This window comes from Gobius niger (genome assembly GCF_951799975.1).
Source record: "Gobius niger genome assembly, chromosome: 6".
Lineage (NCBI taxonomy): Eukaryota > Metazoa > Chordata > Actinopteri > Gobiiformes > Gobiidae > Gobius > Gobius niger.
Genome location: NC_136857.1, coordinates 26,752,754 through 26,770,368, shown reverse-complemented (window position 1 = coordinate 26,770,368; position 17,615 = coordinate 26,752,754). Strand labels below are relative to the sequence as shown.

The following is a 17,615-nucleotide window of genomic DNA, read 5'->3' as shown; positions in this document are numbered from 1 at the left end:
ATTCCCGAACTCTATATCAAACAGTAGGCTGTTAACCATCAGACTGTATAGCAGGGGTAGGCAAAGTTCCTTGGTCAAGGATGCATTTTTTTCAATTGTCAAAGGACAAAGGGCCGGACTCTCCAATAATAGGACGCAGTAATCTTTTAATCTATCTTATTTTTATTTATTTGGGACTATATACAATGTATATGTAAACACGCCACGCCAGATTGTAGGCTAATGGGCTAATTTGCATCCATTGTCCCCCAGTTGTACTCTCAAACACACTTTTTTTCATACTGGCCTATTGTGGCCGAAAGGTTTTTAGTGGTAGTGGAAACAGTACCGGGAGGAAACCTACGCAGACACGGGGAAAACATGTATTTTTTTATTTTATTTATTTGATAGGGACAATGCATATTGATGAACAGTTGCACATGAGCACTGTAAATATGCCAGATTATAGCAGGGATGTTAGTTTCCATCTGTAGTCCCTAGGCAGGCAGCACATACACAATTTACAATTTACAATTAACATAATGTGACAACAATACATGCAGTAACAGCTAAAAGTGTTCACAGGCCTGGTTTTCCTTTAGCCACAGTTTAAAACGTGCTTTAAAAGTGGCCAGAGTTGGAGTCTCTCTGACTGATAAAGGGAGACTATTCCAGTACTTGGTGCCTTTTACAGAGAGCACAGTCTGTCCAAAGGAGGTTCTCCTGTGTGGAACCTCACAGTCTCCTCGAGCTGATGCCCTGGTGCCCATCCCACTAACAGACTTTGGCTTGATGTAATCCTGCAATGGAGCTGGAGCAAGTCCATGCAATACTTTATATATAAGGCAACCATATTTAAAATTAATGAAGTTATCAAAATTGAGTAAATGATGCTTCTCTAAAACAGTGCAGTGGTGAAAGGAGAACGGTTTCTTGTCCAAGATTGTTATGGCTTTTTTTTAAAAGAGACTCTTGGACTATTGGTTTGAGTGTTGTACCAGCAGCAAGTGACCATGTGGTTATGCAATACTCTATATGAGACAGAATCATGGAGAATAAAAACATTCGGGCCGCATACAGAGACATAAAGGGTCTTACCTGTCTAAAATTTGCTACATTGAAATTAACAGTTTTAGTGAGCCGTTTAACATGTTTCTTAACATTGGGTCCAATGTCAGTCCCAGGTATTTGAACTCAGTGACGAGGCTGAGCTCGACTCCATCCAGGAAAACATTGGACTGTTTTAAATCAGTTGTTTTCATCATACAGACTGTTTTCTTTTTGTTAAGTTGTAAACACGATTCCTTGACCCACTTTTGGACATCGGTCATGGCAGATGTTAACAATTTTGAAACTTCTTGTGTAGATTTTGTTTGCACGAAAATTACAGCATCATCTGCGTAGAGCTGGACATTGACATTTTGGCACACTTTGGGAAGGTCATTAATATAGATACTAAATAAAATAGGTCCTAAAATGCTGCCTTGGGGGACCCACATGTGGGAATCGAACCCGCGACATTCTAGCTGTGAGGCACGAGCGCTAGAGTGTTCTCTCTGGTGGCTGGAGGAAAATGTGCAATCATCGATGTTTCGGGTTCGATCGCACGTCCTGCCGTTCGTCTACTCGCGGAAATACTGACGTGTTCACTACTCCATTCACTCTAGTGTAGCGACAGAGCGAGGCTAGTCAGAGCCGGGGTAGTGACACAGCGGCCGCTTCAGGTAAGACAGCACCTACACTCAAGGATTTCCAATGATTTTTCAACGGAAGCACTTTTCGCGACCCCATTGTGGAACACACGGGCAGCGTTTCTCCACAATAACAATGACAAATACATTCTGTCATTTCAAGTTACGCTTGTTCAGAGCTAGCGCGTTTGGTAGATCGGTAACCGCTGCAAGCCGGACCACCGGAAGTGAGTTGTCAAGATTTCCAACTCCTCCATGGGACTTGTAGTTCAGCCGTCCTTCGTTTGTAATGAAGCGAATGTGACAAAGAACTACACTCGGCTGGGGTTGCCTGAAAGCCCGCAGCGCCGAGGCTTATGGGAAATGCAGTGACCAACGTTTGCTTTAAAGGCACGTCCGCGTTTGACAGATTCCGATGAAGAACTACAACACCCATACACATAAGAATTTGGGCTAAAGGGCAACAGTGCTAGTTAGCTTAGTTAGCTCTTACCATTTTTTGGTCGTATTTGAATGACTTCGTGCTTATTTTGTGGATAAAACCCGGCTTTATGTACGTGAAATTGCTCGAACTGCTTGCTGACGTACAGGCACGGCCTTAATTGTAAACACGGTTTGGTTTGTTTGCTCTCTTGTTAGCTTTGCGAGCTATTTACTTGCGATTACAGTAAGCTAACAGCAAAGAGTACCACAGTTTATATATTTTGAGCTGTTGCTGCCCATCAATCTGACCAAGTAAGTGATCACCATCATCTGAATATGTTGGGCTATAGCGTCAACGGTAACAAATGTCCGTGATAAAAGGTTAGGCTTCAGTTTTCAGTCAGTGTGTTGAGAACCGGTAGTTTGGAAACGAAAGCAAATGCACGGCCTTGCTCTTTCTTAAATCGTGTAATCTTATTTTCATATTTGATTGTGAGTTTGCATTCAGGATTTGGCAGCAATGGTGTGTTGTTTTACTACATTGTAAATGTTTAATTACGACTAAATCATGATATTGGGAAAATTATAATGTTTTGAAACGAGAAGAAAATGCCATTTTAAATCCTGATTTATAAGCCTTCCTTATTACAAATGCCATGTGTCATAGTGGTAATGTCAAGATCCCCACAAATACATGTACTGCTACATGAGCTATGTAGCATGATAATGATAATGACTGGTCTTTTGACAGTTTAAAGTTTAATATTTTAATATTATTTTGGCTAACAGTATGTCAGCAGTATTTATTGTCATATGTTCAAGTAAAACAAAGGACATTCGATTAAAGGACTTGAAAATATGCACTAGCTACATTGTAACAATGTTGATTGCATTGTCCCTGATAAAAAGTTTGTCTGTACAATTTTCAAGAACAAAAAAAATATTATTTCTATTACTAAAAAAATAATGATAATCATGTGTAGGGCCTTTAGAGTTTTCTTTTTTACATAACACTTCAATGTGAAGTGTAAAGTCATTCATTGTAGGCATATGTTCATAGGTTGTCAAGGTTAACAATGTTATAATACCACCTGAGGTTGTGCCAGAGGCTTTGAATAGTTACACAGTGAAATTCAACGCTCTTCAGGTTTTTCTGGTTGCGCGTCAATAGTAGTGGTTTGTTTTGTATCTCGCATATTCATAGAAAGTGAGGACGAATACTCAGCACTAAATAATCAATGTGTCGTTCATCTTTATACTATTAATGGAAATGCCAGGGCTGTAAGCTTGTATGAATGAGCGTGTGTTTAGTGCACGTGTGGGAACGGTAATGGATACAATCTGGCGAGTGTTCATAGCCTGCATGGTCCACACCAAATATAACACCATGAAGTCAATAATACATGTCTGTTTTTAATGAAGGAATTGTTACAACATCGGCTAATACACAATGTTGTGTTTCAGAATGTCAGAAGGGGACAGCACAGGGGAGTCAATCCATGGAAAAACATCGGTAGTCGCTGCCTTTTTCACACGGATTGGACAGGTAAGAATCTGAGGCCGTTTACACACATGTTGGTGAGCCTAATGGGTCGACCTGAGACTGCCTTAGTTCAGTCCATGTTCACACACACCCCCACAGACGTCGAACCATCAGCCACGTAAACTGAACTTATCCCCATGACAACGGGCATCGACCTGTCGATGCGCCGACACGCAAGCATGTGCGCACTTCCCTGATGCTACGCATTGGTCACTTCTCTCTCTCGTGGGTAAATACAATGAGACTGATGCGTGAAGCCAGGAGAAATTGCCTTTATCGGCTCATGAAGAGGAATGCTTTAGTTTTCTGTGCAACAGGAAGGGAAAAAGGGCAGAAGAGAGACACACCTTGATGATATTAAAGGGATATTTCAGGATTTTTGACATAGGGCCTCATTTCCTAGTTATCCAGAGTGTTGCTGATTTCTGGAGATTTTTTATTTGTGATTCAAGCAGTTCTTATATTTGAATAGTTACGTTGCGCTAGGCTAATGCAAGGCTAGCGGATTTCTACGATATAAGCTAGCCTGCATTAAAAACAGTCTGACCCGCTCCACAGAGCACCTGAGGCAAATCACTTATAACGCCACACTAACCATATAAATATCTGTGTCGATAGAGTAATTTTAACCATTTTGCATTTAAAATAACTTATATTTGAGCAGCATTAGCTTTGTGGCTGTAAGCTACGCAGCGGTGGAGTGATCTGCTAGAACAGGGGTGGCCAACTAGTCAGAGACCAGGAGCCGAAATTTTCAACCTTGATCCTGTGAAGAGCCACAAAGGCGCCGACCATTAGCGAGATCCTGGGGCGGTAGTTTATTGTGATTAAATAGAATGTGACCGTTTTATTTAATCACAGTAAACTATAACTTTATGCCTTTTGCTTTCTCTTTTTTTAAATAATTATGTTAGATTTAATGGTTTTACTCCTCACCAAGATTGAAATACATGTATATTAACTGAAATTTTGTGCTGTTCTGCTCTGACTGAGACAGAATTAGATTTTTTTTTTTTTTTTATTAATGCTGGGGTGTGTTTGTATGTGGGGCCCTGCCCACTGAGCCCCCTCCTCTGATCCGCCCCTGGCCTGTGGCTCAGTGCAGCTTCGTCCTGACTGGACTGTGCAGAGAACGCACTCTCGGCTGCACAAAGTTCATAACCAGGAGCCTCTGGAGGACGTCTGAGATTGTCTTTTAAGTTGTATTTGTTACAGTTACAGTCACATGTGGAAGAAAAGTCATGACTTTGCGTATTTCCGCGTTACGATGTCGCGCTTCGCATCATACGCTTAATAAGAGCTCCGCTTTTTTCCATTTCCTAATTTTGATCATTTTCTGTGAATATGAGGCCAAATTACATCAAATAAAGAGTAGGCTGATCAGAAACCTGAAAAGCAGAAGCTGATCCCAGAGCCACGATCTGCCTGCCTGTTGTTTAACCTACATCCCGCTGTGAGTGAGGCTGCACGGGCTCCTTTTACACGCCGCCTCGAAAAGGAGGAGATACAGACTCTCATTCATGTGCAGAGATGGAAACATGGTCTGTAGGACGATGGTTGGATTTTTGGTCAAAGACTGTTACAGTTTATGGGAAATATTTACCAATTATTTTTGCAACGAGCCGCATTGTATTAAACATATCCAATCATGCAAAGAGCCGCACTCTGATTGGCCAAGAGCCGCATGCGGCTCGAGAGCCGCGGGTTGGCCACCCCTGTGCTAGAAAATAGTCCCTCAAAATATGATCATTCATGTGATGCAAGGTCAGTTATATTCAAAAAATGATTCTATCGACACAGATATTTATATGGTTAGTCTGGTGTTATAAGTGATTTGCCTCAGGTGCTCTGTGGAGCGGGTCAGACTGTTTTTAATGCAGTGTAGCTGATACCATAGAAATGTGCTAGCCTTGCACAAGCCTAGCACCATGTAACTCTTCAAATATAAGAACTGCATGAAATAGAAAAAAAAATATCTCCAGAAATCAGCAACACTCTGGATAACTAGGAAATGAGGCCCTATGTCAAAAATCCTGAAATATCCCTTTAAGTGGATCCATTTTGCCTCGTCAGAGCAGTTATCCGGCATTAAGTGCTGTGGTCGGATTCACACTAACCTAAAAGCGCTGCTCTCGGGTCAAGCGCCCCTTCAGGTCGACCTAACTTGAGCCTGTGTGAAAACAGCCGGAGGCTGTTGTCATTGGCCTGAAGTGCGTTCATAGGGCGTTCCATACATGCAAATCTGTGTATGGCGTGTAAATAAACTATGCACTGGCTGAGGCTTGTAAAAGTTCACCAGTGCCGTTACGCCAAATATTCCATTTCAGCCAGCTCCTGGTGGTGTGTCCCGCACTCGTTTTGACTTCACCTGGGCAGCAGAACAGCAGCCCACATTTACCGGCTGTCTGTCTACTCGCTTACCTCGCTCCAACAGACCCACGCTAAGAGCACTGAACCGCATGAGACATGGCAGTGACGGTGAAGTAAAAGTTATACCGCTGTATATTACAACATGTGAACTTTTATATAGCAGTCTGCACAACAAAGTTACGCCAACACAGTGCACAACCGTGCATGAGACTGAGCACCAAACTAATCTAAGTTTCGTGATGGCTGTAGCTTTTAATTTGACAATAGCTGCGTGAAACATGAGCGCATCTACAAGCTAGCCTGTAAAGCTAACGAGTAGCTATCATTTACTGTGAGGCTGAATTGACCGAGTAGGTGCCCATGGCTCTGTGGGCGCTCGTTTGATGTGCGATCACGGTCAGTGAGGAGAGGGCTGACCTTTCCAGGTGGTCCGTGTGGTCATAGGATGCTCACAGATGGGAGCGGTTTTGACATAAAGCGGTTCTGACGTGGTTTCTGCTGATCAGAGATGTTAACGTTGACAAGTTTACTGAAACTGAACCAAAGTTTAAACTCCTTTGGACTTGCAACTATTCAAATATGCCATTTGTAAGCTTTTATTAGCCCACTGATGTCAGAATAAACCTGATACCATTTTATTTTGTATGGTATAGGGTGGCATAATCTGAAGTGTAAAGGCCATATTCCTATAAATTGTCATTAACAGTTAAAAATCTCTATTTAAAGATCGAAAATGTAATAATATTTGAACCCTTTTTTATATAATTCAACTAGAAGACAGTATCTTCTGATGTACAGAACCTGATTTGGAATTGAACCTATGTACAAATCCTATACTGTCTCTGTGATTGAGCTGAAGCCATTAGGAGAACTACAGTTCTAAAACAAAATCAAAGCCTAAGTTTAGTGTTGAATCAATATATCTGTCAATCATATGCACTACAAAACAAGTGGATTGGTCGAGTTCAATAATCATAGAATCTAGTGCTCTGTTAAAAAATTCACACAAACCGCCATGTTCCGCCACAGCCCCATGAACTGTCACCTTTTTCATTACGTGTCTGGCGTTCACAGGGCGCAGTGACAGCAAAGAGATGCCGTCTCAAACAGACCAAATATGACGGGGTTTCCTTGGGCATTTTGGATTCCAACTGGCATTACATGTACATTTCTTGGAACATAATAACATTGTTTATTTTTACTTCATAGGTTCGTCAGCGTCAGATCAAGTACAGAAGTTATGGTTTAAAGCTAAAACACCTATGCAGTGATTTTTTTAAAACCATATACAAAAATATACCTGTTTTACTTTTCAGTTAACAGCAATGAAGTAATGCAGAAAAGTTGGAATTAAATGTTCCGCATTTTAGAGCCGATACGCTGTGCACTGCTCCGCATCAAAGTTTCTAAAACAAACATTGTGTGTGTGTGTGTTCGAACAGGTCTATCAGTCATGGCTGGACAAGTCAACGCCGTTCTACATAGCGAGATGGGGTCTTACTTTACTATTAACGGCAATCTACATGATCAGAGTGTACATACTACAGGTAAGGCCAAGAGTAGGAAAAAGCTAAATCAAAAGGTTTGCCATGCAGTGTTTCCCCGAGGTTTACTGGTTTGACAGGGGGGTACGGCCACACATGCACTGCGGGGGGGAAATAAAGTGTTTTTAGAAATGTTATTATTTGCTACTGTTTATTGTTTGAATTTCTATATAATACATATTGCATTTAGTTTAAGTAACTGTAAAGCTTTTCGATGATGAAACAATACTATGTTTTAGAAAGTTTGAGTGTGTAATATTATTAGATTGATGTAAATCCAAACACCCATTCATGTTTTTATATTTTTCAGTGAGTTCCACAGTTTATGATCCAATAGGACACATGTAATAGGTCTGTGCTCTGCATAAAACAGAAGGGGCCAACATCAGCATTTAAGGCTAAGTTCACAGGACTTTCTACAATGTCCCAGTAGAGCTCACTTCAGTGACTGATGTGAAACAGTTAATGCTCACAGCTTCACCTAACCCCAACTGTTACATTTAGCTTGGGTTGGATTTCCATTGTCATCTAATCGCTCTAGTTAAGCAGCTTTCTCTAGGTTTCTCTAATGATTTTCCCAAATAAACATGACCTCATGACCTGTGCAAAACAAAGACTGGATCTTTTAAAAACACGGACTCGGAGTGGATTGAACAGGCGTAGTATTTCACAAACCCCAATAGATAAACAGAGCAGATTTGGTAAAGACGCTCGTTTTAACAATGGGCGATTAGCACTGCATAATAAAACACTATTGTCCTGCCAGGGCGGGGGGGGGCGCAAAATAATGGTAGGGGAGAAACTGCCACGCTTCCATCATTGATTGAGCATAAGGCATTAGTTTTTATTGTGCAAAAAACTTGAATATGCAGTACTTGGCATGGTCATTTTAATGCCAAACGCCAAAAGAAATACTGCATAATTTCTAATGTCGCAAGACTGGATCAGATCAAAAGTTGCGTTGTACTTATTTTATTGTTTGTATTTCTTGCTTAAATAGGTAATTTATTCCAGTGGTTTATTTTTCTAGAGTTGCTGTATTGTTTTTCTTTGACTGGTTTTCTTTGCTTCTTTTCAGGGCTGGTATATAGTAACATATGCTTTGGGAATATACCATCTCAACCTCTTCATTGCTTTCCTTTCGCCAAAAGTGGACCCGTCACTGCTTGATGAGGGTAAGTGGATCGCTGCTTGATCCAGTCAGATAAATGCAGTGACGTTCAGAAAAACAGTAATGATGAATGGTTTGTTGCAGATGACGGCCCGTCTCTTCCAACCAAGCAGAACGAGGAGTTTCGCCCGTTCATCAGGAGGTTGCCGGAGTTCAAATTCTGGTACGGGAGGAGGAGACAGGAGCAGGAAGAGTTAGCTAACATATAGAGCTAATGTAAAGCTAACAGAGAGCAAACAGAGAGCTAACAGAGAGCTAACAGAGAGCTAACAGAGAGCTAACAGAGAGCTAACAGAGAGCTAACATAAAGCTAACAGAGAGCTAACAGAGAGCTAACATAAAGCTAACATAAAGCTAAAAGTCGCAGCTGCTGTCTGAGTTATGACCTGCATCCCGCTTCAGCCACAGCAGATTCAGCTCCTGTATTTTATTTTGGCTTTATCGGGTACCTTTTGCCTGTGATTAATACGATATTAATTGGCAGTAAAACATAATTTTTGTTGAAGTGTATATCCTGCAAGTGGCAGTGATATTGCAGATTTGGAAAGAAAGAGACAAGCAATTGTCAAGGAAGATGATAATAATGGTTTGAAAACACAAAATTAGAGTGGAAGAATGCTAAAAAATAACAATAATAAAATTATATTAAATGACTTCATTATTAAATCATAAAATTATGAAGATCAATTATTACTGCTTTTGAAAATGATTATAACTGTTCTTACTTTAATTAATTAGCATGATTTGATTGAAAAATGTATTGACATTTTTTGTGTCTGGAGTCTGTGCGACTATTTGTCTATATTGTCTGTGAGACCGAATGAAAAAGTCGGTGGCTCCAGCGTTACTTAAAAAAAAGTTGCCCTGCTTTTAAAAAGTTGCTAGGGAAATTTCATTTTGGATCGCACATAAAAAGCTGTGATCATTTAGGCTGCTGAGTAAATCTCCCTGTCTCAGTGGGGTTTATTATGTATGCAATCTCCAAACCTGTAGTTTAATCCTCTACATACAAACATGTTTGGAAATGCACAGTGCTTCCAAAAAGCGGAGGGCGTGGGATTGTCTGTGGAAATATACGCAAAAGACACAACAAATACGGTGGTTTGGGTGCTCCACTAACTGGCCCATTGTTGGGAAATATATTCAGGCCTGTTGTGATTATACTAGGTCTGAACTAGGGATGTTCATGGTTAACCGATTACCTGGTTAACTTACTCATTACGTAACTGATTAAGAACCCTTTGCCCGGTAAACGGCGAGTGTCACTGCGTGCACTTAGTATATATTTTTATCCAGAAGTGCTTAATTCTTCCAAGTTTACCTTTCTACATAACATGTATGTATTTAAAAATGTGTGAAGCAGACACTGACTGAGAGTTGGCCTCTCCACACTTTGACTGCCGTGGCCCGCGCTACAGGCAGATCACACTGGATTATTTTTCAGAGCATAAAAAAAAAAAAGAAGAAGTTGGCCGGAAATGACACCGAGTGGAAACAAAAATAGGACAGGCCCGTCAAAACATATAACCCAGTGTAATGATGGCAGCGGAGGGATACACGTTTAGCGCACAGTGATGAGGTGATGTATGAAGCACCTAGACTGAGAAAAAAAACAAAAGCACATGGCTGTTTCTTGCCGCTCCATTCACTTCTATGGGCCACAGCGATCATTTGCATACACAAAAAAATTGGAAATCGCGTCGTGCAAATATTGCGAGCATGTCTTATTTTGTTTATGTGTGGGCTCGATTATAGAAAAAATAATAGTCACTTTATTTCAGTAATAAATGAAACCACAATTATTCAAACAATTATTTGTCACCTTTGGCGTCACCACAGGTGTTTACGTGGCCTTTTTGTCTTGAAGAAAATTTAGAATATTAATTTGCCTCTTCTTTTCTAGGCATTCGGCGACAAAAGGCATCGTCATCGCCATGATTTGTACGTTTTTTGAAGCCTTCAACGTGCCAGTGTTTTGGCCTATTCTTGTAATGTACTTCATCATGCTCTTTTGCATCACTATGAAGAGGCAGATCAAGGTGAGGACTCCACTGCTCATGTTCAACAGATGTTTTGCCCCATCAGCAGCAGCACTGAAGGAGGGGGTCAATTTCCAGATGGGAACAATAGTGCATACCTTCATCTTCTCGGCCCTGAAAGATGAGTCAGACAGGCAAATCTTCCAATATTTTTGACCCTCATGGGCAGTGTTGCTGGGTGCTTTCTTATGCCCTTTGCAAACATGTACTTTCACTCAGATCCCAGGTGGAGGAACACCTGGGAAATACCTGGCAGAATTGAGCTGTGTGCTGACTTACAGACTTTGCTCCCTCTGCTTAATGCATCAGATTGAATTAAATCCTGGTATCATCAGAACAACCCTTCTCTCAAGTGTGCATGTGCCGTGTAAATTGAATTTTAATCTAAAGATAATCTGGGGTCACTTTGTGGAGGTGGATGTACACTGCCTGACCAGGGGTGTAAGGGTACACCTAATTGAATCGCTTTGGTTCAGCACGCTCGGGCCGGTCCACTTATAACCGATTTATTTCGCAGTGTAGGTTTAAGTGCAGCGGAACCAATGTTTGGACAGTTCAAAAATCGATTAGTATAATCGATGCCACCACTCCAAGTATCTAAACTCTCCAGTGGTATGATCTGGTGTTGCTGCAGCTGGTCAGGCCTCGGTCCAGTTATAGTTAAATAATGAGATGAGATCAGCTGAACATTAACAGAAATACTTGTTCCCTGATGGCACGGGCACATTCTAAGATGACAATGCCAGGATTCATTGGGAGTCTGTCAAGATCTTAACCCCATTGAGAATCATTGGGATGTGCTGGAGAAGGCTTTGCTCCGTGGCCACACTCTCCCATCAACAATACACGATCTTGGTGAAAAATGAATGCAACACTGGATCTTTTGACATTGCAGAAGGTGATTGTAATAACGCCACAGCTAAAGGCGGTTCAATGAAATATTGAGTGTGTGGCCTTTTTTGAGGCAGTGTATCATATTGACATAAAACATATTGTTTTATTAGCTTCTGAAACCATGCTTTTTTGCACTTTTGTACCTCTAACTGTTTGTCTTGTCTGTTGTCTTTCAGCACATGATCAAGTACAGATACCTACCGTTCACGCACGGGAAGAGGACGTACAAAGGCAAGGACGAGACAGGGAAACCGTTTGCTAGCTAAGATTCCACCCACCTCCTATTGCTCCGTCTCAGATAGTGGCGTTTGAAGAATTACTTTATTTTCTAAAACATTGGAACAATGTTTGATCAGTTCGTTTTGTTTATATATCTAAGGGGAAGAGGAGTTTTAGTAAAAAAAATATTATAATAATAAAAGAAAGAAATCAACATTATTGCCTTGACTATTCAGAGGTAATTTTTTGGACTCAGTGCTGCCCCCTTTTGCCTTTCTAACCGTTTGGGGAGAGTCTCGAGTCGCTTTCAATTTGCAGAACTCTTATGTCCAACTTAAAGGGGATTGCATTATTTTCTCCCATTTGAAATACATCTGCCAACTTATTTAGCGTATTATGGAATTATTTGTAACATGAAATATTTAAATAGCTAGTGTTAATAGCAGGAATAACAATTTAGCTGTTTTGAGGTTGCCTGTTTTGGACAGTCTCCCACTGTATAAAATTCGATCTCCATGTAAAGACGTACATCTGGAATTTGCAACATTATAAGGAAACTGATCAAATTGTACATGTCACCGCCGTTTTATAAATATTTGAATAAAATCGAAAATGTGTAGTGATTTTTGACGACGTAGTTCTGTGGCGTAATGCAGGGGGCCGGATTCACAAGAAACCTTTTTGTAAACGTGAATATTGCATTTGCGAATGACTGAAAGGAGGCAGTTTGGTTCATTTTAATGGTAATCCCAGACTCTATGGCGCAGTTGATGCCACATAAATCGAATCGATAAGTAGCCAATAAGAAACGACATATATCATACAAAATGCACTTTTTTTTAGCGGTTTTCCCACATCAAAAATGTGCCTGGAGTGGTACTTCGCTTCATTCATTGAGTAATCCTGTTCACCCAATCTGTTTCCTGGATTTTGTTGCTCTGTAGATGAAATGCTTTATTTTAAAGTCCTCATTCCATGACTGCACCTGTTCTGTTCCCAAAGTGAGTTCATCACAGCATCATGTGCGAGCATGCAGTTTGCAGAAACTGAAACCTTGTTTTTGCACTGTACTGTTTTTATACTGTGCAGCTCCAGGCCAATTCGGAATCCTGACTGACCCATTCTGGTCATAGATACAGACAGCAACTCTGGAATTGCCTGTTCGAAGCAGCCAGAGGGGGAAAACAAAGTTTCTCCCATTTCTCCACCATTGCTTAAACAAATGCTGATTTCTGAATATATTTCTCTAGTATGATAAAGAAATGGAGACATGGAGAAGAGCAAAATGGTTCAACAGTCCAAATACTTAAAAAAAAAAAGGGACAATGCTAACCAGGAAGCTAACATTAGATTCATGCTACATATGCCAACGTTAGCTGAAAGTGCCATTTGTCGCTTCTACTGAACAATTTGCCACAGAAAAAAACATCCATATAGACCCGATTTTGACTTGCCTTACTGGTGTGTAATAAATGTGTTTTTAGTCCGGAACAAAATGGATAAAAAGAGTGAAAAATTTAGATTCTCATGAGAGGTTTTCTTCCACTTGGCTAAGCCACGCCTCCTTGTTTGACCCTTTGCCACCTGTATCTATCCTTACAGTGTCATTATTTCAATTAGGGATTTCAAGATGAACTGGTTTCTCGAGCTTATAAAAGCTTGCAAGGAAGAGTCCCAAAAGAACCATGTGCTGCACAGCGTTTAAGTAAAACTGTTAACACATGGAAATTGACAGAACGAGATGAGGTTTGAATGCAGCTATATTGATTGCACCAAAATAAATATCCATCACCTTTGGACTTGCTGGGTCAATAGTAGCTAATACTTATCAATCCTAGAACATTGGCTTTGCATCGCGGCTGCTCTGAGTAGAAAATATATCATTATTGGCAATGGAGAAAAACAAATCGTGCATCTAAGATAACTGGGTCAATTAAAGTTTTTTTATCCTCCATTTCCCAAACAAATTTTCACAAGAGGCAAATTTTACATGTAATTGAATCTTGTGAAACTGGCCTTCACTGCTTCGCGTTGCTTTTTGATTGTGAGCACAGGATTAAACGAGTGATTAGAAACTGGGCTCTTTAGTCACTCATTTAAACTTGGCGCCCCCCTAGTGTGTCACTCCTTATTAGAAGCTTACATTCATTTTGTCTATCGTCCAAAGGGAAGTTCTAATATGATGTAGGGCTGCACAGAAACCGACTGGTATTCATTTAATGTTCCACACTGGACAACAGAGTAAAGAGGACTGACTCCAAATTAAAACAAAATGATCTAAAAGCGCAGAGAACTCTTGGTACCACCCAGAGGCCAGTGTCAATACTAGCTTTGTTCCTTTAAGGCGAGACATGGCGGTGCCCAATGCCGTGATTTTTTACTCCCTTAACATCCTAGTTTTTATGCCAGTAACAAAAAAACCGACCCACCCCTTGCAACGTGTTGTCCACTACGGAGCCAGAGATTTCCAGGAAATCCCTACAACATTGCGGTGCACCGGCCGGTCTCCCACACGTATTCATTCTCAAATATATAGACACATTTGGTGAAGCAGGAAAAGGCGACCGAGATGACGCTGTTATCCAAATACGGTAGTTTCTTTTCTGATAGACAACTGTGGCCATAACCACATCTAAATCTAAATCCCAACCTGATTTAATGGGCTTTGAATTACTTCAAAAAACATGCCAAAATGTGATCTTTTACAGATTTTTTCACTTATCAATAGCTTATTCAAAAACTAAACAAGACATCCGAAATCCATTCTGAAAGAATGTTTGTAGCTAATACATCAACAGAGTAAAACCATACAATTAAATCTGGGTTTATGCATTTAGATTTTGTCGCAGAAACAAGAGGCATAAAGTGCCTCACTCTTATATGAAAACATAAACTGACAAAAAAATTGCAATCGCTTATTTTTTTGTACAGCTTTATAATAACTACACCTTAGTCAGTCTTAATAAATAATGAATCAACACTTAATTCATCACGAACAATTCATTAGTTTAAGGGACTATATGGAGTTTAAAAATGTTAAAACTAAGTATTTTCCTCCCTTTATATGTTCAGCCATGTCCTAATGTGTAGAATGAGCTCAGACCTATTCACAACTGCCTCTAAAATCCTGCGCTGTCACTCAAAAAGGTGTTAATTTGGTCCGAAGCACCGTCACAAGCTTAACATAGATGCTGCAGTTACACCTATGACCTAAGGTGGCAGTAGTAAGCCTAAAATGGACCAACTTGCACCTAGTCTCTTTAAGTGTGACTAGCACTTAGCCATTAACTGTAGTAGTTAAGTTATTCACTCATAATAAAAGGTTCTTCACATGATTCACTTATTCATTGTTAATTAGTTATTAAGTGTCAGTCACACTTAACTAATGAATTGTTCATGATGAATTGCGTGTTAACTCATCATTTATGAAGGCTAAACAAGCTCTAGTTTTTCAACAGCAGCTCAAAACGTAATTTTCCCCCTCCTCACCTGTAGTGTCTAGCCTTAAATCTGATGCAGCCCTATATATCCTTAAATGTTCAAGGAAAAATTCAGAAGTTCAGTTCACATATGCTAATATTTCTAGCCTTTTCTTCTTCTGTAGAACATAGCTACAGAATATATTTATGTTCTTTGCTTTTTATCTTGAATTTGGCTTTTAGACACATTAAAATATGCGTACTTATCTCACATGGCTAGCATAGTGATGGGTTTTATACCTTCTACCTCCTTCACATTTCCTATATATGTTTTTTGGTTAACTTAAATTTATCTCGACAATGCCAAACATTTTTGTGCAAATGAGAGACCTGACCACCAGTATTAGATAAAAAAAAAAAAAGTGATAATGGACATAATGAATGATTGTGTCAAATTTCGCCCACAGTACACATTTGTAGTTCGCTTTCAAATCCGCAAATTCCCATCATTCCAGCAAACTGTTGTTCTTTCTTTTGCAGAGGAGACTTAAGAAAATTGGCTGGAGATCACAGCTCCTTTTTTTTATTTTTATTTAACCCATTTATTTTTGTATTTCTATTTTCGGGGACTTGTTTTGACCTAATTTCTTTCTTTTTTTTTTTTTTTTTTGACTGTCGCAAGGGATCAGCCGGTGAAGTGTTGTCGCGCACTTGGAGGATTTGTACATACGTATATAATATATATTTTAAAGTATGATTTTTGTTTTTGAGATTTTTTTTTAATTTCTGTTTATCTCTGACCATCATACTGATATAATTTTCAATTGTTTAATTCCATTATGTTTCAAAAACTGTTGAAGGCATAACTAAAATTCGGATTACGATTTGTTCAACGAAGTGTTTCTCATGAATTGCATGTTGTTTTGTTGTGCTATACTTCAAAAGACAAACTTGATTTTAATAACTTAAGTGTAATTTTTCACTCCAAATGCTATTAAAGAGGCTGTGTCGCTTCAACAGAGCACGTCTGTGTGTCCATTTTTTGGTTTGTTTGTCATTTAGATGATCGGCACATTTTGCATTGTTTCTATTTTCTAGCATTAGCATTGGGGCCTGTCAGTAAGTAAGTGCTTTATTTGTCATTGTACAACCGTACAATTAAATAGTGTTCAGGTGTTAGTCCTGAGCCACTGCGACTGAGCCGCGCTGCCACTGTGTTTCAACCAGACCAGCATGTTTTTGGAGGTCGGGGAAACCCCAGAGGAAACCTGGCTGGCTGCCTTCAGTGCTCCTCTGATCCTCTGAAATGGTGCAGCTCCTCCTTGGTTTGTCCCTGTTTCAGAGCGTGGTGTCCTGCACTGGTCAGCTCCACTTCCTCCTTCCTGTTCCTTCTGCGCAGCTCCCTCCGCTCCACAACAGTCTTTCACCATCTTCTGGGAAGAGCATATCAGTTAATCTGTTTTATTCTCCAGTGATCATCAATTAGTTAGAACAACAGTAGGGACAGAGGCATGTGTGGCTTAGCTGCGAGTCTTGCCAGGATACCTTCTCCTTTATCCCTTCTTTGTTTCCTGTAGCGCCTCTTGTGACCACTGTGCTGCAGGTATGGGGGCTCTTAGTGCCTCTTCAGTGTTTCAGAAGAAGACATTTGTAGGTCTCAAATGTCTTTAGTTCATATTACTTTTAAAAAGCTGCTTTCTTCAGGACCATTATGGACTCTGAAGTAAAAAAAAAACATTGCAAGGACGTACAAAAGCATCCAGCAGAACAATAAGAAACACATTAGTTTTTAGGTTCTTTTAGAAACACACTAGGTATAACAAAAAACTTGTTTCAAATACCTTATGGTTTTTGACGGACTGGGAACTCTACTTCCGTCTTCATCAGAGGCGTCTCCTGACGTGCATGATGCATCTCTTATTGGGATGGTCTTCCCAGGCGTGGCCACACTGACATGAGCAATTAACCTGTTAGTGTGGCCACGCCCGACGCCGACCGTTGGTTAGTGGAGAAGTGCGTCCCATGTGTGCGCCAGGGTAAAGGCGCCCTCATCTATGTTGATTGATCTCACCCCTCGCTTTCTGATCTCTTTGGCCTCCCGGCTCCAATGCTCTGCCCACGATCCTCGTCCCCTCCCAGTCCATAATGTGATGCAGTGGTCTGATTTAGCAGATTTGAGGTATTCTTGTGTGGTCTTTTGTTTTATTGATCTGGTTAGTCGTCCCGCTGTGTGATGAAGACGGAAGTCGAGTTCCCAGACCCTCAAAACGCATAGGGGTATTTGAAAAAGTTTTTTGTTATAACTAGTGTCTTTCTAAAAGAA

General features: G+C 40.3%; 1 protein-coding gene across 2 annotated transcripts; it reads left to right on the top strand.

The window, feature by feature from the left end:
• Positions 1-1,598: 1,598 nt before the first annotated feature.
• On the top strand, positions 1,599-16,287 carry rer1 (retention in endoplasmic reticulum sorting receptor 1). Of its 2 annotated transcripts, XM_079558978.1 has the most exons (8): positions 1,599-1,703; positions 3,558-3,639; positions 7,449-7,553; positions 8,629-8,725; positions 8,806-8,884; positions 10,625-10,760; positions 11,831-11,885; positions 15,833-16,287. In XM_079558978.1, the coding sequence occupies exons 2-8, from the start codon at positions 3,559-3,561 to the stop codon at positions 15,841-15,843; spliced, it is 564 nt and encodes a 187-aa protein (XP_079415104.1). In that variant the 5' UTR covers positions 1,599-1,703; position 3,558; the 3' UTR covers positions 15,844-16,287. The 2 variants fall into 2 exon arrangements, with proteins under 2 accessions (XP_079415104.1, XP_079415103.1); XM_079558977.1 differs by lacking the exon at positions 15,833-16,287 and having other exon boundaries at positions 11,831-12,674.
• Positions 16,288-17,615: the final 1,328 nt, after the last annotated feature.